We start from the raw sequence: 22,754 nt of genomic DNA, 5'->3' as shown, positions 1-22,754 counted from the left end.
CAAGCCCCCAAAGACCCTCCCCCACCGCCCTTCTGCAAGTCTCTGGTCACCGTCATGCTTAATAACTGAGTTCCTTTTGTCTTCTACATCCACATACACCTTTCTTTAAAAATTTATTTTAGTGCAGGTTCCATCCATATTTACAAGACTGCAAAGACACCATACTCAATATGGTTAGCATTTGCAACCACTTCAAAACACTGATGATCTCACAGCTACCCACACATGCCTAGCATACCATATACTGGCCAAAGAGAGCACATGCGGCAGAAATGACTATAAAACAAGCTAGAGGAAGCAATGAAGCGTTTAAATTCACTGCTAGTAAATTCATAACTTCATTGACCACTTCCTCATCCAACTAAAATGTATCTTATCAATAATTAATTCACTAACAGATGTATAACATTATGTGGATATCCCTGTTGTCAACTCAGCTGGTATAAAGATATGACCAATAAGGTGTTTGCTTCATGTAGCAGACAAAAGCAGGTGGTTTGATAGAGCTTTGCATTACCTAAATAGCAGCCTTAAAAAAGAGATCAAGAGTCCTGTGTTCCATCAGTTTAATATCCCCAGCATCAGGGCTAGCCAAGCAGACAGCCATCCCTGGCCAAGACAAACATATGGGATTCAGCTGAAGGGGTCCAGTTTTCTAAGACAGCCATCCAGTCTAAACTTTTAAGGAGCCGGTATGAACGTACTTTAAAAAAAGACGCTACCACCTTCGGAAAAAAGCGTGGATTCAGTCTGAGACACTGCTACCTTTCACCCTCTGCGTTTAAAGGTGTATTTGGTTTAGAAATGTGTGCAAACCTTCGTCATCGTTACCTGCCATTTTCATCCTTACTTAAAAAGGAACTTTAAGCAAAAAAAATTACATCGACTAATTTCTTTCACCCAAGGGGAAAAAGATGCAACGTGGCCCAGCCCCAAGGAGGAAAAAAACTGCAGGGGAAAAATTTCATAATAAGCAAGTTATAGCTTAGCTGTTTTAAACAGGTTATACAGAATCTCCCACATTCAAAGTGTTCAACACCTACAAAAAAAAATTTGTTCAGAAAATATATTTTATCTAAACAACCCAATAAAACTGTAAAGAGAGAATAAGATATGATGTAACCTCATATTAAATACTACTTGTAAAGACAACATCAAAATCAGGTCTGGCTCGTTCGTTTCTTTTTGTGCTATCAAAAGAAAAAAAAGAGCAAACATTTACCCAGTGCTCTGAGTGGTGTCTAACCCTTACTGGTTAACTGAAAATAAACCTGAACTCTTTGGGTGAATAGGCCCCAATGTCCAGGGTAATGACAACAGAAAATGTGGGCTCTTCTTAAGTTTGGAAGGGTCATTTATGTGTAAACACATAAATATATCAATATATGTCGCCAAAGTACACGGATAGACCTACTTCTACTTGGTTTATGCTGAAGCTAAATTAAAGAAGTAGCTTGCCTCTGCATATCCTCAGGCATCTCCCTTCCTGGACCTCAAACCATATACCAAAACAGCTCAGGGGTCAGGCTTCTGCAACAGGCAAGCTCCTTGGCTGAATCAACAGGCTACATCAGTAACTATTAGTGAATACAACATTTGTGCCCAGTCGTATTTGGTTGGGGGAAGTTACTGGCTCCAGTTCATTCCATCAAAGAAAACCTTTTTGCTACATCTCAACATTCTGTATATGTGAGCTTAAAGAAACACAAAATATCCTATCAGATGTGAGCTAGGGAGCTGACCATAAGCCAAAGTATCACAATTTTCAAATACTTCAAGTTATCCTTGTTATTGAAAATTTTGAAAGAAATCAGTAACTTTGCACCATAATATTATCTTTCTCTGAACAGCATTTTGAAGTGCTGAATCAAAGCACAGGTGTCTGTTAGAAAACACAATGAGTGAATGAATTCTTGCTGTTATAAATTCACATATAGGAATTTTTGTGGAATGAGCTCAGAGAAGTGGAAGGGCACTCACCTCTTGAGTGAGATAACAGTTAACATTAACTATGGCATACACCCAAAGTTGATTTAGATTAGTTATTCTTTTCTGCTACAGGTGCCAGGACAATCTCCTATGATCCAAACTTTACCTGCTTTAGTCCTTGAAAAGAGCCATTGATCTGAGCCAAAATTTGCAGGGGAAAATGGGTTCGCTCCAGATGGCTGGGTTTTGGAGTTCAATTTGGAACACCTTTACATAAAAACTAGAAAGTTCACAAAGTTCATACACTGGTACGAGTTGTAGATGCAAGTCAGGTAAAAGAAACTAACAAATGTATCGCAAACTTAGCTAAGGTACTTGTTCAAACTTTTTCAATAAAGGCCTAGTCCTTCAAGAGCAAGGATGGGTCGAGGCTCGCCAATCTGCCAACAGATGCATCAGCAAATAATCCAACACTTTGAGAACAACATTCCCCAAAGACAAATCGGTGGGTTTTTGGGCATTTCACCTTCTACAGTGCACAACATAATTAAAAGATTCAAGGAATCAAATCTTGGTGCGTAAAGTGCAAAGCCGAAAACCACTTCTGAATGCACGTGATCTCTGATCCCTCAGACATTACTGTCTTAAAAACCGTCATGTGTCTGTAATGGATATCCTGACATGGGCACGGGAATACTTTGGTAAACCTTTGTCGTCAACACCATTCGCCGCTGCATCCACCGATGCAAGATAAAGCTTTACTATGCAAAGCAGAAGCCATATATCAACACTGTCCAGAATCGCCGCAGACTTCTCTGTGCTCGGTCTCATCTGAAATGGACAGTAGCACAGTGGAATCGTGTTTTGTGGGCCGACGAGTCAACATTTCAAATAGATTTTGGACAAAACAGCCATCGTGTTCTCCAGGCCAAAGAGGAAAAGGACCATCCAAGCTGTTATCAGCATCAGGTCCACGTCTGTCTGTATGGGGCTGTGTCAGTGCCCATCGTATGGGTAACTTGCACATCTGTGAGGGCACCGTTAATGCAGAAAGATATGTGCACATTTTGGAGCAACATATACTGCCATCCAGACATCGTCTTTTCCAGGGACATCCCTGCATTTTCCAGCAGGACAACGCCAAACCACATTCTGCCCGGATTACGAGCACATGGTTGCGTAAGCAGAGAGTGGCCTGCCTGCAGTCCTGCAGCCAAAATAAGGCAATGAAGGCCCCGTACAGTTGCGCAGCTAAAGAAATGTATAGTGGATGATGGGGGAAAATTCTGATAGCTAAACTTAACAAACTGGTGTCTTCAGAGCCCAAATGCTTAATAAGTGTTATTAAAAGAAAAGGTGATGCTACACAGTGGTATACAGTCGACTGTCCCAACATTTTTGGAGTGTGTTGCAGTCATTAGATTTGAAATGAATGTATATTTTCAAAAATAAATTAAATTCACAAAGTAAAACATCAAATAATGTGTTAATAATGTGTTTTCAATATAGTACAAGTGAATTGGATATTCAAATTACTCTTTATGTTGTTTTTTGCATTTTCCATACTGTCCCAACTTTTTCTGAATTGGGGTCGTACTATGATTAGATGATTGCCTCACTTGTTTCTCATCACCTTCTTTTTTTTTTTAACATTTCACATCACTATTAGTCTTGAATTGCCACTGTCAAAACTTTTTTGGAACGTGTTGCATCGATTTCAAAGTAAACGTCTACCTTAAAAAAAAAAAACAATGCAGTTGATTAGGTAAAATACCTTGTTTTTATACATTTTTTGTTTAAACACAAGTCAAAGTACATTTACAAATCACTCCCTTCTTTTTATTAGCATTTTCCATGCTGTCCCAACTTTTTTGGAATTGGGGTTGTATGAAAATACTTTCATATTTAGACAAGACACTCGTAACGTCATGTGTATCAATATTAGCCAACCCTTTTTTTAAAAAAATATAAATTACTCTTCCTATGTCGATCACTTCACAAATAACAGGAATGTATGTGCTTAGCATGAATTCTTTACTATGTAATTTAAGCTATTAAAAATCGTATTTATCTTGTTGCAGCATTGTACTGTAGATTAATGGTAACAATTTTGGATAGCAGGAAAAGGTCAGATTTAAATCATGCAAAACACAGCTATTTTTTCTGCCATGTCTGTGAAAGTGAAGGAAACCAGCAAGACAAATATTTCACATCAGACAGACAGGGTTAAAAGTCGTTGAACAGAATGAAACTAAACCTGTAACCCTGGGGTCCATTAGACATTACAGCCCCAAACACAAACACAGGTTTTGATTCAATTTCTTACATTCATAAATATTACCACTACCATAAACAAGCTAACTCTGCCACTAACCACCCAGAAGTACCACTAACCCGTATGTGTACAAACATTTCGATTTGGTCTATAGTGTAGACATGCTTTGGTTTAAAAAAAAAGAAAAAAAAAAGGAACTGCACACAAGAATGTAATATGCAGTTCTTACATTGATGACGATGGAAACACACGGAATGTTGCTCATTTAAGAATTAAGTAGGTAAGTAAATACTGTATGAAGAATATTTCAAAAGGCAGACCTCAAAGACTGGTGCCTTATTGAAAGTCACAGTCAGCGTTGCTGTCCTTAGTCATTTTTTCAAGTAAGTTGCTTTGAAAATTAATATACCACCAAATATTGTAATAGCTTCAATAATGTAAAAAATATTGTGATATATTATTGTGGTTATATTGTCCATCACTATATCATACTCATATTTTCCTTTCATTAACCAATCCTAAAACATCATTCAACCAGATCGCTTTTCAAAAGTGAAAACTGCAGCTGAGACAGCACTCACTGGTTAAATACCAGTTAGGTGTCAGAATGGCCATCAAATCACAGCCAATCAACAGTAGTGCCATGCATCAGAGACACACAGAGAAAAATCTATGAATTGCTCAGGTCCACCTGAGCAAGATGGGAATGTCCATTAGCCTGCTAAGCAATGCTCCAATACCAAGTCCGATAATCAGAATAATCATTCATGTACCTGCAGATGCCCTCAAACTCCCCAAAAATGGATATGCACCATATATGGATATGGTGAATTTTAACACAGTATTCTTTGTCCACCTTGAGAGGAATGCAAGGTATGACCTGGGCTAAGAAGAAAGAAGAATTCAAAGGTACCACTGGATTGGCACATGGATCTGAGGAACACCAACTGCTGCAGACATGTAAAAAGACATGGTGCTGAAGAGCACTGGCTCCACTCGTTAGTAGCACAAGTTCTAAACAAAAGGAGCAGTGTGGGGCCAAGATCCATGGCATGAGGCCAACTGCCTGTGTGAAGCTCTGCCAAAAGCCCAGTATTCAGATCATTTAGACATTCTGCCCCAGGCTGATGAATATAAGTATGACTTACATTTCCATAGAAATCACAGAGATGTCAATTAAGTATAACTGGCAATGTCTATGAAGGTTTTCAGTTTTTGAACATCCCATCCCCAAAACCTTAGGCATTAATATTGAGTTGTTTGCCCTTTGCTGATATAACAGCCTCCACTCTTCTGAGTAAGCTTTCCACTAGATTTTGAACTGTGGCTGTGGGGATTTGTGTGCAATTAGCGACAAGAACAGAAGAAGCTGAGCACTAGTGTCCAGCAAGAAGACCTGGCATGAGGTTGGTGTTTCAATTCATCCCAAAGATGTTCAGTGGGGTTGAAGTTAAGGCTCTGTGCAGGCCCCTTAAATTCATCCACAGCAACCTTGGTACACCATGTCTTTATGGATGTTGCATTGCACACAGGGGCATTGTCATGATGGACAGGTTTAGACTAGGTATCTTAGTTCCAGTGAAAGGAAATCGTAATGCTACAGCATATAAATACGTTCTAGACGATTGTGTTTCCAACTTGGCAACAGTTGCCAACAACTTATATGAGTTTTACAGTCAGGTATCAACATACATTTGACCATACAGTCTAGACATACTGTCTTATTACTAGACAAAAGTCTAACCAGATCTATCAGGGCAAAGTTTTGACTTACAGTTGCAATCTAAATTATTCAACCCCCACTGCAAATCAGGTTTATTATCAGCATTTACAGACTTTCAGCTATTTCAAAAGCAGTTGAAATAGTTCAACACAACAAATGTTTCAAGTGGTTTCCTCAAATTCAACTGAAAATGCAACTTAAAATGATCTCTCCAGTTTCAAAAGTTCAAAAGATTCCTCTTTCCTCCCTTTTTGGAAGGAATGTTCACAGGCCAGAGCCATGCTTATCTCATGCTCATGTTAGCAAGTCCACTCCTCCTTATGTCTTTCCTCCACAGGGGTTCAGGTCATTTCACTATGCTCCCACAGACTTCACAGGCCCAAGAACTGAGGCTACGCATAAAGACTTCCAGACCTGCAGTAGCTCTAATTAAGACCAGGGAAACACACACCTAGTAAAGACAGACGACCACTTAACATCAAAGGCTGTCCACCAATGTTCACTGTTAGATCCAGTCTTCTGGGATATGTTTTGGTGGTAAAACATTAACAAGCTATTCAGGCTTTAGAGGATTTTCTAGAACAGTTACATTTTCTGATAATTATATCTTGAGGCCAAAGAATGATTGTAATCAGTTGTTGGGACTTTACATGAAGCTAATCAATTTACTTCTGTATGGTTATAAAAAATAAAAAATAAAAAAAAACACCTTGTTGTTACAGTTACCCTACAGGAAACACTTGGCAGTGACACTTCATCCTACTGATGGCAGGTTCATGCATATTGTTATACTGCTTTCAAGAACCCAAAAAGGGCACATATTTGATATATATTATTATGAACAACATACAAGACTTTTGAACATACTAAGAAGAATACTCCAGAAAGGAGTTTCTTACACACATCCAAGTAATGAGAACTTAATTACTCTTATGTAACCTGGCTCTCTATTAAACCCATACTGTATCCTTCCTAAAAACCCCTTTGCCTCTGGGTAAATCCTGTCAAAGGAAGAGAGCTCTTATCCCAGTGTTAGTTGAACCCCTGTGGACTGGAAGCAGCAGCTCATTTGTCAGCATCCTGCAGTGACCCAAGGTTCACTCAACTCTGCTATCAATTTGGACACTCGCCCAGGGCACCAGTAGCTGTTGCGAGGGTGTTACTGAGATTGAAGTGCTGTACAATTGGAACTCTGAGTACTTTTTGACATCAAGGATATTTATATAATGCTGCAGCTTAAACTTAAACTACAGTGGGGTGAGAGAACTAAACTTTTCTTTGGATGTCAGCATCATTTTGTTCAATAAGTCTTCAGATTTTTGGCTGATGCATAATTGACATCATTTTAGAAGCAAAGGAAACTGTCACTTTGTAGCTGATAAAATCTCAGTTACTCAGACTATTATATTATCACATAAACTCCAGCTACTGGTGTGAAATGAAGACGAACAATAATAGCCTTCCACAATGCTAATCATTAGCGTCACTAAGACAGTATTAATAGTAATGTTTAAGCTCTGAATGCCTGGAGCATGCCTGAGTAAGCAGAACACCATGCTGCCCCCACATGCGGGAAAAAAAAAGTTTACAAGGATATATGTTGCGTAAAGAGGAAGTTAAGACTGCAGGCTGCATATTTTGTGTAGGAGAGTGTGGCTAACAGGCAGGAAGTCTCCTTACTGAGCATGTGTTCTGCGATCCATAAATAAATCATAAACCCTTAAACTCGCCCCTTATTGTTTTATTATTTAGTTTAAAGAGTTCAATAATTGCAATAAATATTCTGTAGCTACAATGAAACTACATGGTAAAAGGTACATAGTTATGAGAGTGAGCATTTTATGGGTGGATCCACCTTATAGGATTGGTTATTTATAATGCTTGAATAATCTAAATTAGCAAATTTTTATGTTTGCAAAAAAAAAGGTTTGTGTCATTCTCAACAGACAATACACCACTCTTGCAATAATAAAAAACATCTTTCCTGCAAGCTTTCTTTCTTCTAATGTTTGCACTATGTATATACAAATGAACACTGAGTAGTAGCTCTGGATCAAAACAGTCTGTGAGAACACTTACCAGACCGTCACAGTTGTTAATAGCAACCGATGCTCCAGGCACGTCAGTGATGTCCCCAATAAAATTGCAGTCCGTCTTAAGAAAGTCTCTCCTCAGAATCCTGTCTGTGTGGGTGTCATTCTCTGTGCCATTGCCAGGCACCAAAACCTCATCGTGCCACTCTACCATGGCGCCAGGTGCCACTAGCCTTCGATTGGGCCAGAGCCGCAGGTGAAACTCCTTGCCAAAAGCAGTGACATTGAAGAAGAGCTTCTCACCCGTGGCATAGGGCACGTTGCGCTTGACACGCTGCTTGTGATTTGCTGACAGGAGGTGTGACAAGAAGTGGCCACCTGAGTCAGTGCTAATAGGCGTGACCAGGCCATACTCCTTCAGTCGGCTCTTCAAGAAGTCTGATGAGATGGCAGAGAGAGAGAGACAGAGAGAGAGATAGAGCACACACATCAGGTCAGTAGTCAGACCTTCTACAAAAATCATTAATCATTAAAAAGTCTCTGCTTGGTTAAGGCTCTAACATTCTGAAACTGAATCCAGCCTCAATCGTAAGGCAGAATTGTCTGACTTTTTAGTTAATACTCTAAACAGGCACCATTTCCTTCTAACAGAAAAAAACCCCACATACATAACAACCTAAAATGCTGTCTGTAATTATACAGTTGCAATCAAAATTATTCAACCCCCATTGCAAATCAGGTTTATTGTCAAAATGTTCATTGCTGTTTGCAATGAACAAATCAAACAAATGTAATGGAAATAGTTCAACACAACGAATGCTTCAAGTGGTTTCCCCAAATTCAACTGAAAATGCAACTTATAATGATTTCTCCAGTTTCAAAATTATTCAACCCCCTGAATAGAATCCCTCACAATAGCACAAATATGCAAAACAGGTATTGTCTCAAGGAAACTTTATGCAACTAATCAAGCGCTTGCACCAGGTGTGCTTGAGCTGGAATACATGAAATACCTGAACTGGCTAGGGGCAGAAAATTTATGAAATACCTGGACGGGGCAGATAAAGGAAGCTATCAATGGCCGCAACCAGATTTCAGAGAAGGCAGGTTGTAAAAAATCCTCGAGTGACTACAAAAGACCTGCAGCAAGACTTGGTGTAGCAGGCACTGAGATTTCAGTGAGCACAGTAAGGCGCGTACTAAACACAGACAATTCCATGCCAGAACTCCAAGATGTACACCACTACTGACCCAAAAGCACAAGAAATGTCGGCTCAAAATCATATAAATAATGAAATTTTGGGATTCTGTTCTGTGGAGCGATGAAACAAAACTGGAACTTTTCAGCACAACGGATCAGCGTTATGTCTGGAGGAAGAAGAATGAAGAAAGAACACGCTGTCCACAGTCAAGCATGGTGATGGATCAGTGATGGTCTGGGGCTCCTTTGCATCCTCTGGCACTGGATACCTGCAGTGTGTGGAAGGCAAGATGGATTCATTGAAGTATCAGGAAATCCTAGCAGAAAACATCATGCCATCTGTGAGGAAGCTGAAGCTTGGGCGTCATTGCACCTTCCAACAGGACAATGATCCCAAGCATACCTCAAATTCCACCAAGGTTTGGTTGCAGAAGTCGTCCTGGAAGATTCTACAGGACCATCACAGTCACCTGACTTGAACCCCATAGAAACTCTCTGGTGGGATTTGAAGAAGGTGGTTGCAGCACGCAAACTCAAGAATATTACTGAACTGGAGGTCATTGCGCATGAGGAATGGGCTAAGATTCCTCAGGAACTCTGCCAGAAGCTATGCATCTCATTTGCAGTAGGTCATAACAGTAAAAGGGTGCTTTACTAAGTACTAAGGATGCTTGCCATGAAGGGGTTGAATAATTTTGAAACTGGAGAAATCATTATAAGTTGCATTTTCAGTTGAATATGGGGAAACCATTTGAAGCATTCATTGTGTTTCAAGTGGTTTCCCAAATTCAACTGAAAATGCAACTTAAAATGACTTCTCCAGTTTCAAAGTTATTCAACTGCCTGAAAAGAATCCCTCACATTTTTGGGGAAATTGGGGAAACCACTTGAAGCATTCATTGTGTTGTACCATTTCAATTGCTTTTGTTTGATTTGTTCATTGCAAATTTGCAATGGAGGTTGAATAATTTAGATTGCAACTGTATAATTCATGTGAACTCACTTTGCTGTTTCATTTATATGGCAGTATTCCATCAGACACTCTTTTGTGGTTACCTAAATAGGCAAAAGATGTTTGACCCTCTCAAACAGTCTAATTCAAAAAGTAATTTTCCACCACACTTGGCCTGAATACAGGTAAGCATCTGAAATAGGTAAAAGGCTATTGGAGTGACTTGTAATTTGCCTGCAGTGCTCTTACCAGTGTAGGATATAAAAGCGGATGTTACTATCTAGCATACTGTGTAAGTTTGACAAAATTGCATGCTTTGCCTCCATGCATGATCTACTGTCAAGTACATTTACAATAACAAAAATAAAATAAAGCTGTGTTTTATTTATTTATTTATTTATTTATTTATTCTTACAGTTTTCAAGACATGTGTCAAATTCTAAGTAAAGCAACCTCTAGAGTGTTATACTAGTGACAAATTAAAGGAAAACCCAACCTGACCTGTGTAAGCAAGGTGTTGGGCCAGTATGAGCCACCAGAACAGCTTCAATACACCTTGGCATAAATTCTGCAAGTGCCTGAATCTATTCAGTATAGATGAACACCATTCTTCCCAAAGATTCCCTCAATTGATGTTTTATTGACTGTGTTATAGAGCAGGCATGAGGCAGAATATCACTGTTTCAAATATCATAATACAAAACACTGGCATGACGAATTTGCTGCTCATATCATATATCGCAATATTTCCATTTCATATTCATTATTGGCTCTATCACTGTTTACACACTCAGCAGCAGCACCAAAGGTAGTAGCATACAGAGCATGAAGTTTGTGTGTGAAAACTTAACTGCTTTGAAGCACGCTTACTTAAAAGTCCAGTTCAGCTAATCAGAAGTGTTATGGCACATTTCAAACAAAAGACCTGTGGAACAAGTCCAGCCTGCAGCCTTCCTGCTCACACTGTATCTTGCAGTGGTTCAATTTGTTGTCATTAAAAAAATTAATGTATTAAAATGTAATATTTTATTTGTGTCAGTATCGTCTTGTTTTAATATGGTCTTGTGAAACCTGTATTGGGATATGTCTCGTATCATTGCTTTAGTGTATCGTCTCATGCCTCGAGTAGAGCATTGTCCAACACATCACTACGAAATCTTCCACATGTGTTCAGTTGGATTGCAATCTGGAGAATGTGAAGGTCATAGCTAATGAGGTCTATCATTTACCTATCATTATACCATTCTGCGAGCCCTCGTGTAGATGAGGAGCGGTCAACCAGAAAGATACTAGAAATGAATAGAATAGAAATGTTTCATCATAGGATAAAGGCAATCAGAATAATTTCGTACTGGTTTGCAGTGACTTTCCCTTGAAAGGAACAAGTGGACCAGAACCATCCAAGGAATTTCCCAGAAAATAGCATAACAGAGCCACCGTTTTTCTCTTTAATCCGTCACTCATCTGTACTTCCTGTCAAACACTGTCTATATCTCAGATATATCTGACTATTTACAAGGATATAAATGAGTCTTGGTCCAAGTGAATAAATATATTGGGAAAACTAGACACTAGCTTAAAGAAAAAATCTCAAACATAAGTATCCTGGTCTCCTCCCATGAACAGCATTTTCTTCCCATGCAGTATTGTTTAAAATGTCATAAAACTGAACAAAGCATTTCTGCTTGTAAAAGTCTACAAAAATGTGTCTGAGTTGCATAAGAGTAACAGGCTTTGGCATTGTTGTGTCAATACTATAATTGCTGTAACAGCCATGAGAGTAAAGCTCATTGAATTGGACTGTAACGGTTTGACTGAATTGTAACTCTACTTGAGAGTGCTTGAGACTGAGTAAGGTGTGCATCCTATTCAGCTTTCCAAGACAAATATAAAGAAGTCCAATAAAGGAGAACTCTATCAGTTATTTATTTGCTAATTGTGTAATAAGTGTACATAATTTTTTACACAAGTACAAAGCAGACTTGCTTTTACAATTTGGCACCAGGACAGGTACAGTATATACACTACCGGCCAAAAGTTTAGACACACTCATTCTTTAATTGTATCCCCCCCACATTTTTGAATAATAATAAAGGCATCAAAACTCTGGAGTAACACAAACGGAACTATGGGAATTATGTTGTGACAAAAAAATCCTAAATAAAACCAAATTATTTAATACTTTAGCATCTTCAAAGTAGACCCTCTTTTTGCCTAGAATTTCCATAAATGTACTCTTGGCATTTTCTCAACCGATTTCTTGAGGAATTTCCCTGAGATGCTTTTTAAACAGTATTAAAAAGGAGTTAAATAGGAGTTCCCACCTATCCTCGACACTTATTGGCTGCTTTTCGGAATATTTCTCCAAGTCATCCATTAATATATTTTTTTTAATGAAAGAAATGAAAATGTTAGCACAATTATATTTTTGTCTACAACACAGATTTCAAACATTTAATCATACACCTTCAGATCAAAAGATTTGTAAAATCATGAGAAACATTTCAGTCAGGTGTCTCCAAACATCTCACCGGTAGTGTATATCATGATATAGTGGGTGGCTACTAACTCCTTACCCACCCCAAACCCTAATCCTAACCATAAAACTGTGAATATAGTTTTGGTAGCATATTCTGATATGTTTGGTAGCACATTATGATATGTTTGGTAGCATATTCTGATACGATTTTGACATGTCTAGATTGAATGAGGTAGACTGAGTACTTGCAGTACTTCTTAACTTTTTTAAATGTCCCAATTTAGTCCACTACTATTATATCTCAGCTACTCTTCCATTATAGTTATCTGGTGTACCCAGGTGCTGTCAGGTTAACAATATTCTGGTTATAAATACTCCCCCAGTCCCCCAGTGTTTGGACTGGGGAGAAAACCAGAGTACCCAGAGGAAACTCAGAGGTGGGAATCAAACCCCCAACCCCGGAGGTGTGAGGCAAACATGCTAACCACTAAGCCACTACGCCCCCTTAATAATAACATATTCAGTGTTATATTTGAGTATATTCCAATTAGAAAATATAGACCTTTCACAACTTTTCTCATTTTTTGGCGCACTCTGCCCTTCCCACTTGGCATGAAATAAACCCATTCACATGCCATTTTTTCTTCAAGTGTTACCTGCGAGCGATTAACATGTGCTCCTTAAACTCCAACTGCTCCTCTAAAACAGTGTCGCTGTTCAAATAATTACTGAAACGTTAACGTAAAATTAAAACAAAATCTGGCAGTGGCAGGTCTCTAAAACATAGTATATAGGATCAAACCACTGTGCCTTACCTTTTTTATTCATTTCACCAGCCTGAAACAAAGGAGAAAGAGTTTTCAAGCGATGAAAATACACATACATACAGAGCCATGGTCTACATTTCCAGATCAAGTTTTTTAGATTAGAAAGGCAAGTAAAGTTATAAAAGTGATATGAAAAAAAAATAATGTTGCAGGTTGTTGAACTTTTAGATTTTACTTGCTTATTGACTGATAATACACTCTCTGAGAGTATCAAAATTGTATAAATTGTACCTTTAACTTATCATCATGTGTACACCTTTGGTACCTTTAATATGGATCTTTCCACTAGAAATGAGCATGTAGTGTACTTTACACTAACAACACAAAAAGCTTTGCGCTAAAAACTATTTATGGTCCGTTTATGTGTCTAATATTTAAACTTAGAATATATCCACATTCCCAGGTGAAAGGTACATATTACAATTATAAGGTACAAAGTAAAAGATGGACCCTTGAGGATAAGAGCACAGAGATGAGGAAATGTACAGTTTAGGACTATTTTCCTGAGTGTTTACATGCAGTAAGACTTGACAGGTTGGCTCACATGTAGGATATTAAAATGAAATGAAATTCAACATTAACCGAGCTGGCCTGTGTCCATTAGAGCACACTTCAGTCTACTAAACAGCATTTTGTACCATTCAGTCATCTAAATGATTAGATTTGCATTCAGACATACCGGTGATATTGTCTAATGTTAGATATATCGTGATATTATCGTTAATTCCGCTAAGCTACACGCTAGGCTGCTGTCAGTCTACAAACGAGGGTCCTGCCATTCTCCAAACTTTTTCTTTTTATCAATAGTTTTTCTATTTTCTTTCTTTCAGAACCAGAAAGTAGAAGTTTGACTTACCAAAGTAGCTGAGGTCAAACCCACTACAAGGAGTAACCTGAGTGACAGCGCGTCCATCACGAGTCGGCGTTTATTTTCTTTCTTCCTCCCCCAAAAAAAAACCACAACAAAAAACAACACAAAATGCACCTACAAACTACAGCTTGACCACAAAATTAATTATTAATTTAATGAACAAGCCAACATTAAATAATAAAAAAAAAGTAGGTATGGTTGCGTCAGTCGAAAGTTTGTAGCACTCGGGTCAATGTTTGTTTAGTTTTTGTTACTTTTCAGAACAATTGAAAATACCCATGAGCTGTGAGTCCGAGCCTCGTGCTGGCTGGACAGAGCCGCGTGTGTCTGCTCGTGTGTGTGCGCTTGTGTATATGTGAGTGTGTGTATGTGTGTGAGAAAGAGAGAAAGAGAGAGAGAGAGAGAAAGAGAACGCGACCTGGCTAATAAACTCCAGAGCAGCCCGGGGCGTGACGTCACTGGCTGTCCGTTAGTAGCTAAGCGCGCGATGGAGAGGAGGAGGAGGAATATGGAAAGAAAACACATGGTAGTACTTTTGCCAAAGTGAACTGTGAAGGCTCTCAGTTTGTCGTCTTCCTCTGTTCGAAATGCTGCTAATGCTACAGTAAAGCCATCATGTTTGTATTATAAAGTAATATGTATTAGTGTGGTGACCTGAGGAAAGAAATAAACTTTCCCACAGTCAAATGTTTACATTTTCTACTATATACTGTAGTTCAGAGCAGTACCGACTTCTCTTTTGTGTGTAACTCAACCTAAAGTAATATCATTTTAAAATCCGGTTGCCTCCAAAAAAAAAAAAAAAAAAAAGGAAGAAAATTGCATTTAAAGATTTCATTCCACTGAATGACACATCACTCAACCCCAACTACATTCATAACCTATTATACAGTCCATACAGGATTTTGTGGCATTGTGTGTGTGTGTGTGTGTGTGTGTGTGTGTGTGTGTGTGTGTGTGTGTATGATTTGCAGAGTTTTTTTTGCTTTCTTGTGGAAAACTATTTGAATTAGCTAAATTGCAATTGAACTTGTTTCGCAGTGATGTTTGTTGGTGAATGAGACGTTTTAGCTGTACCATACTATGACAAACATGTGAGTGTAGTCCACTTACATCAGAACGGATATACTGTAAACTGTCGTCCTTTTGCCATCCTAATTTGTTCTTATCTCTTTGAGGTGGCAAGACAAAAAACTAATTCAGCGAGAAACCAGAAAGAGTTATTATGATCTACATTTATATTATTACTACATTATTGCTACATTATTACATCCCTCCAGTACAGTTCCAGAGACTTGTACAATCTACACACAGGTCAGTTGAAGCTGTTGTAGCAGCTTGTGGTGACCCAACAGCTTACATCTTTTTATTTCTTTCATTTAGGGCTATTTAGGCCTTTCAAGAGATTTGTGTTTCATGAACAAGACCATAAACTGAAACAAACTGCTATCAATCAGGAGGATCCTCAACCAAGAAGCATTGGTAATAACAGAGATATAATGTGCAACGCATTAAAATGAAAAGACATGGGGACTGCTAAATATACATTAGCTGCTAAGTAGTGAATAGAAATGCCTTTAAAGTAATTTGTCTATTATAAGGCTTTTGTAACGTGTATGATCCTAGCAATCTATACCTATATAATCCTTTGTCAACTTAAATGCCAAGAGCGGAGTAGTCATAATTTAAAAAAAAAAAAAAAAAAAAAGTTAGTTACTGACACACAAATCACATTCTAACCCATTGCAGGAAACACAGCACGGTAATGGACCATCTTCTCAATCCTGTCTCTGGCTGCTCTCTTAGCTGTTAGTCATTGTTTTGCTGAAATGCAGGGATGAAATTCCAGCAGCATTGTTAATGTTGATTCTAAAGGGGCACTTGGGGGTCTTGAGAATCTGCCTCCCCTCAGGTCAGAGTGAGCAGTAAGATTTTATGGAGGGGTAAAACTGAATGTCAGCACCTCCTTTCTTTCCTGTCTGTGATTCCTTCCAAATGCACCCCCCTTTTCATAATAGACATTTAACACAGCTGTAACATGAGCAACAAAAGGATTACGTATCTGTGACGACGTTGACATTAAGAACATCGCTGTTGTTACTTGATGTTTTTTGAGTTAGAGTGTTGTTACTTTCTGATGTAATTTATTGTTATATGGACTTTATGATCAATTCAAGACATACTTGATTCTTCAGAATGTTGAAATTGCCTAAGCTCTAAAGTTTTTTTTTTAATTTGATTTTCAAATTTTCTGAATTAGATTAATTTTAATCAAGAGTGTTGTTGAAGGAATGCTGCATTTCTAGCAAGCAACCTTTGTTTTGTATAAAGCTAGACCTCACCTCAATGGCCAACCTCATTGGCCTTGCTGACCTTGCTTACCTCAGTACGGGCAATTATAGATGCAAAACAGACAGAGAAATGTCATGTTTCTCATTTGCTACACTCATGTCATTGTTTCAGAACAAAGAACCAAGGATAACAATGGCAACCAAAGGCATGTCAAAATCACAATGGCGCATCTTGCTGGTGGCATGACCCATCAACCCTGAGGCTGAATGGGTTTGTCTACTGACGTCACTATTGGAGAAATGAGGTACATCTTCGGTGAGCAGTGGGACATTTTGAAAGAGAGAGGAGTAACATGGCTTGACATAATTGAACACGTCATTGTCTGCTTTATCCTTAACAAAAGTCTATTTCTTGAATTTACCGTGAGTCATTAGAAGAGCTTGACTACTTACAAATGGTGTTAATATAAAAAGAAAGAGTTTGCTAGACAAGTTTATTTATTTCACACAGAAAGGGCTTCACATCTGAATGAGACTGTTTTAATTGCAACTGTTCAGCTAATTGTCATGTAAGGAATTTTACTGGGGAGACCTGTGGAGAGTCTGTGGGAACACTATTTTCATGACTTGTTTGGAATGTGACCAAAGCCAGAACCACTCATCCACTAATGTGGTAACAGGACATGTTTTTTAGCCACCCAGGAACTCATTTGGTGCTCTAAAAATGTCAAAGGGAGACTAGGGTCATGTATTTTCTTTCAGTTTTGTATGGACCAAAGGAAAACAGTAAAGAGAAATAAGGAACGGAGGAGAAAGTGACCTACTTAAATGGAATTCCACTGGACACAAGCCACATTTCACCCCCTGTATTTTAACAAAATATAGGTCACCGTTTCTACTGTTTCATTTGCTACTTTTTACAACTGTCATAATTAAAAGTATGTGGTTCAAGCTGACATTATTTTTCCTCTATTTCACAATTTTCCAGCAATATTTTGGCTCTTTCTAGACCTTGTGTGGGTGGATGTGAATGTGTGTGTGAGCAAGTATACCACAAAATAGGCCAATACAACATTTAGTGCCAGAAGGCGATTTTTCTGGACGTGGTGTACACTCTTAACGTGGTGTACACTCTTGTAATACAAGAAAAAAACACAACATGGGTTTTCATTTGTTGGTCCTTTTAACTTTTATTATAGTTATTAAAGTTTCTTACAGTTGTGCTCATAAATTTACATACCTCTTGCAGAATCACGGAAGAGGGATGATTAAAATTGCATTGTTTTTTATTTAGTTCGGCCTTAAATAAACTATTTCAGATAACAAATGTATACATATAGTCCACAAGACACAATGATAACTGAATTTATACAAATGAACCAGTTCAAAAGTTTACATACCCTTGATTCTTAATACTGTGTGAATCAAGGACAACAATCATAATATTCATTGTGGCTTGTGAACTACAGTGCCCTCCACTAATATTGGCACCCTTGGTAAATATGAGCAAAGAAGGCTGTGAAAAATTGTCTTTATTGTTTAACCTTTTTGATATATTGTTTGATCTTTGTTAAATATACGTGTGCAACCATTATTGGCACCCCTATGAATTCATATGAGAAAAATATATTTGAAGTATACTCCAATTGATATTTAAAAAAAAAAAAAAAAAAGTACACCTGGGTGACAAGGAACAGGAAATTGTTCAACCATGACTTCCTGTTTCACAGGGGTATAAATATGAGGTAACACTTAGGCCAAATTCCCTTAGTCATTCATAAAAATGGGTAAGACCAAGGAATATAGCTGTGATGTGCAGCAAAATTTTGTTGAGCTTCACAAAATGGGAAGTGGCTATAAGAAAATAGCACAAGCATTGACAATGCCCATTTCCATCATCAGGGTAATAATTAAGAAATGTTACTAATCAACCTGGAAGAGGATGTGTGCCTATATTGTCTAAACACACTGTGAAGAGGATGGTTTGAGTATCCAAAAAATCTCCAAGGATCACAGCTGGAGAATTGCAGAAGTTAGTTGTGTCTTGGGGTCAGAAAGTCTCCAAAACTACAATCCGAAGTCACGTACATCACCACAAGTTGTTTGGAAGAGTTTCAAGAAAAAGCCTCTAATTTCATCCAAAAACAAACTCAAGTGTCTTCAGTTTGCCAGACACTACTGGAACTTCAAATGGGATCGGGTTCTATGGTCAGACGAAACCAAAATAGAGCTTTTTGGAAATGAACAGCAGAGGTGGTTTTGGCACACACAGAGAAGTAACCATATGGCAAAGTTCCTCATGCCCATGGTTAACTATGGTGGTGGCTCTTTAATTGTCTGGGGCTGTTTTTCTTCCAGAGGACCTGGACATTATGTTAAGATACATGGAATCATGGTCTCTATCAATATCAACAGATATTAAATGAAAACCTGACTGCATCTGCCAGAAAGCTTAAAATGGGCCATGGTTGGATCTTCCAGCAGGACAATGATTCAAAATATATATACAATCCCTATCAAAATCAACACAATAATGGTTTACTGCCATGGCCATCCCAGTCCCCTAACTTGAACCCCATAGAAAACCTGTGGGATGAACTAAAGAGGAGAGTCCACCAGCATGGACCTCAAAATTGGAAGGATCTGGAGAGATTCTGTATGGAGGAATGGTCTCAGATCCCCCACCATGTATTCTCCAACCTCATCAGGTATTATAGGAGAAGACTCAGAGCTGTTAAATTGGCAAAGGGAGGTAGCACAAAGTATTGACTAAAAGGGACAATTATTGTCGCACACATATATTTAACATATATTAAGATTTTTGATAAAGCTGCGTTTTGTTTGCAATTGTTTGGCATCCATGAGAGCTGAGTATTTTTGTGATTTTTTTTTACACTAAAGATAAAAGGTTGAACAATAAAGACAAATTTTCACAGCCTTCTTTGCTCATATTTACCAAGGGTGCCAATATTAGTGGAGGGCACTATAAACATCTGTTATGTGAAATACCTTATTCAGGGCAATACTAAATTTTAAAAATGCAATTTTATCACTCTTTTTTTAAATTATTAACGTTTTGCCGATTCTGCAAAGGGTATGTAAATTTATGAGTATATGTGGGCAGCATGGTGGCACAGCGGGCAGCACTGCCACATCTCAAAGCTCCAGAGTTCAATTCTGAGCTCAGGTTTCTGTTTGTGCAGAGTTTCTCATATTCTACCTGTGTTCATGTGGGTTTCCTGTGGGTTGTCCAGTTTCCTCCCACTGTCCAAAAACATGCAGTTAGGTGGTCTGACTGTGCCAGATTACCCCTAGTTGTGAATGATGTGTGAATATGTGCATATGTATGGTGCACTATGATGGACTGGTGTCCCCTTTTGGGTGAATTCTTCCACCGTGCACCCAGTGTTGCCAGGAGTGACCCCAGATCCACTGCAACCCTGGTCAAGATACTTACTGAAGATGAAAGAATGATAAATAACCACTTCACTTCACTTTTAGGAGGACTGCCCACTTTCTCATGTCAACTCATGACAGAAGACAGAAATATTTCACCAAGATGCCCTGTTTGTCCAAATGTGTAAGCATCCATTAAATTTGGCAAGGCGCACATTGTTATTTATATACTATGGCTGAATCGGATAATGACTGAGATTGCAAATAATTGCTGTGCTCGTTTTCTGCAAGGATGCTCTACATAAATTTTGCTTAATCTGTACTTAATTTATTTAGTGACAAAGCAGCAATTGGATAATTAAAAATAGTGCAATATTCATCATGGATAATAACACTATTGATAATGATTTAATATATAATTAGCCCTGTATTCAATTTGGGATAAAGCTGCCTGCATTTTGGTTGCATATGTTCTCCTGTGATAAAGTCTGTATTATCTGGAAGGCAGTGTAAGGACAGATGTCTTGGGCTTAATGGATTCCACAATTCAGTTAATGGTGAAATTTACATGAAAATATGAAAAACATGCCAGACAGACCTGAATGAAGCAAAGCTTTTTAAGTTGCTTGGTACAAAAATACATTATTATAATATTGTATATATTATACATCAGTATTTATGCATCAAATGATAAGGCACCTGTACATGTCTGTACAAAGACTGCAGGCTCCAAGTACAGCACAGAGTATAGAAAGCCGCTGTTGATACGCGGCAATACACTCAGAGATTTTATATAATTAAAATGTAATTAACTGAAGCTGGCACACAAAGGACAGTAGGGGGCATTCACAATCCTGCTTCAGCTGCCAACGTTTCGTTAAAGCCAGTTGAAGAAAAAGGACAAGGAAGGGTGCATGAAAGGGAAGGGAAGCTATGTTTCGTTCAAGCTCCCATTTCTTCTCGATAAGCCTGATGTCTTAGCTGAGGCATCTCTACCAAAGTGGCACTATGGCTTGCTCAATGAACCTATTTAATCCCTCCTCTGTTGAATAGCCTGATAGTATCTCGCTGATTAAACCACAGCTTTTACTCTGGGTGCACAGAAAGCACTTGGATAGAAAAAGCCACATGCAATATGGCTGCACAAAGGGAAAGTGCATTCAATCATAATGAAAGCTGTTCAGTGAAATTTTCATACACCATACTTCTGATACAAAGACGTATTACCATTTATTAAGGTTTCATTCCACAACAATCATAATCAGCTTGCTGCCAAACACTATGCATGATATGGGTTTAGGGCACATCGCTAATGAATTCTCGATTCTGATTGGTCATTAGGCGTTGAATAATTTTCTTGGACAGTAGTTAAAGCTGCAAGGTAAATCACAGATTGTAATACATCATCGGTTGTATATAAAAAAAGTTTTAAACAGTGATGAAAAAAAATGTGTGTAAATTGTAGTGTTGGGTCCGAGTCCACCTTTGTCGAGTTCAAGTCGAGACCAAGTCCTTAACCAATCGAGTCCGAATCCGAGTCCAAAAGGGGCCGAGTTGGACTCAAGTACGAGTCCTTAATGTCCGAGTCTGAGTCGAGTCCAGAAAGTAATTAAACTGAAAAAAGATTTGAAATTGTAGTTGTAAACTCAACATTGAGCTGTTAAATTAATATTTTAACTTTCACAAACCAATGTCAATATAAATGTAACCAAATATACCCCTGTTATATCTTGCCATTGCCATTTAATATTTTTATTTCATGTCATCAGCACCTCAAATAGTTTCCTATCAAAAACTGGTTTCAAAGAAAAAAAGGGTTTTAGAGGTATATGTAGAACTTTTATTATATTAGTGTATGAAAATACAAATGAACCTGTTTTGTTAGTGTATCACACTATATTGTGTCCTCCAGTTCGAGGTGACATTTCAATGATTTGATGCCTCTCCCCCACAGTTATATCTATAGGCTGAGAGAGAGAGAGAGTACTGAGTAAAGCTACATTTAGCAGCGTGTCATAACAACACGCTTCATGCTTTATTACTGTTTTTAATCTGTCTATGAATGACAACAAACTCATTCCTGAACACAGATCTGTTCTTGTAACTAAAATCCTTATCAGCAGGGTTTATGATATTTACCATATTAAGAAGTACATTTTACAAATCTACGTTAAATTCAAGACTGGAATCACAACTGGGTTCTTTTTAGCCCAATGGCTGGGTAAATATAGGACAGAACACATTTTGGGGAACGCAGATCAACAAATGGGTGAGTCTAATTTGATTTGCGCAAAGACACATGGGATATACAGAAATCTGACCGCATACTTGTATACTTTCAATTGAAAAAAAAGAAGCTAATCATGATAACACCAGGAAGCAAGGCTTGTATATTTTCCATAATGATCAGTAGACAGTGTAGTGGAGGAACGTGTAGGGTTATTGGACTAGACCTCTATTCCTCGTCAGGTAAGATAACGTGTATGGTGGTCCATCTGCACATAACGCCATCCCAGCAACTCACCGCAGACGAGACAGAAGTGCCCTCTGCCACTGGCCTGCCCTGTTGACGTTGGCATAGGCAAGCTGTCACAGGGCCCAAGCGCCACAGGAAAGTCTAATATTTGAACTTTTCACTCCTGTTGCGGCTGCAACGCTGAAAAAAATCCTGCTTTGTCGAAGAGATGACAACCAGACAGAGAAAATAAGCACAGCAGGGTTTGCCACAGGCTGCCTTTCTCCGACCATTTATGGTGAATAGAGCTGCAAATTCTCAC

At 38.3% G+C, this 22,754-nt stretch overlaps 1 protein-coding gene across 1 annotated transcript in view; it reads right to left on the bottom strand.

Annotated features, from left to right (window-relative positions):
- Window positions 1–14,741, bottom strand: part of adamts3 (ADAM metallopeptidase with thrombospondin type 1 motif, 3) — a 75,669-nt gene extending 60,928 nt beyond the window's left edge. Inside the window, exons 1-3 of the mRNA XM_017452378.3 lie at window positions 14,276–14,741; window positions 13,408–13,429; window positions 8,007–8,398 (exon numbers count right to left, since the gene is read on the bottom strand). Of these exons, the coding sequence (XP_017307867.2) occupies window positions 8,007–8,398; window positions 13,408–13,429; window positions 14,276–14,332 (471 nt within the window). The 5' untranslated portion in view covers window positions 14,333–14,741. The remainder of the gene's footprint in view (window positions 1–8,006; window positions 8,399–13,407; window positions 13,430–14,275) is intronic.
- Between the last annotated feature and the right edge of the window lie 8,013 nt (window positions 14,742–22,754).

This window comes from Ictalurus punctatus, chromosome 22 (genome assembly GCF_001660625.3).
Source record: "Ictalurus punctatus breed USDA103 chromosome 22, Coco_2.0, whole genome shotgun sequence".
NCBI lineage: Eukaryota > Metazoa > Chordata > Actinopteri > Siluriformes > Ictaluridae > Ictalurus > Ictalurus punctatus.
This window is presented reverse-complemented; position numbering and strand designations above follow the sequence as displayed.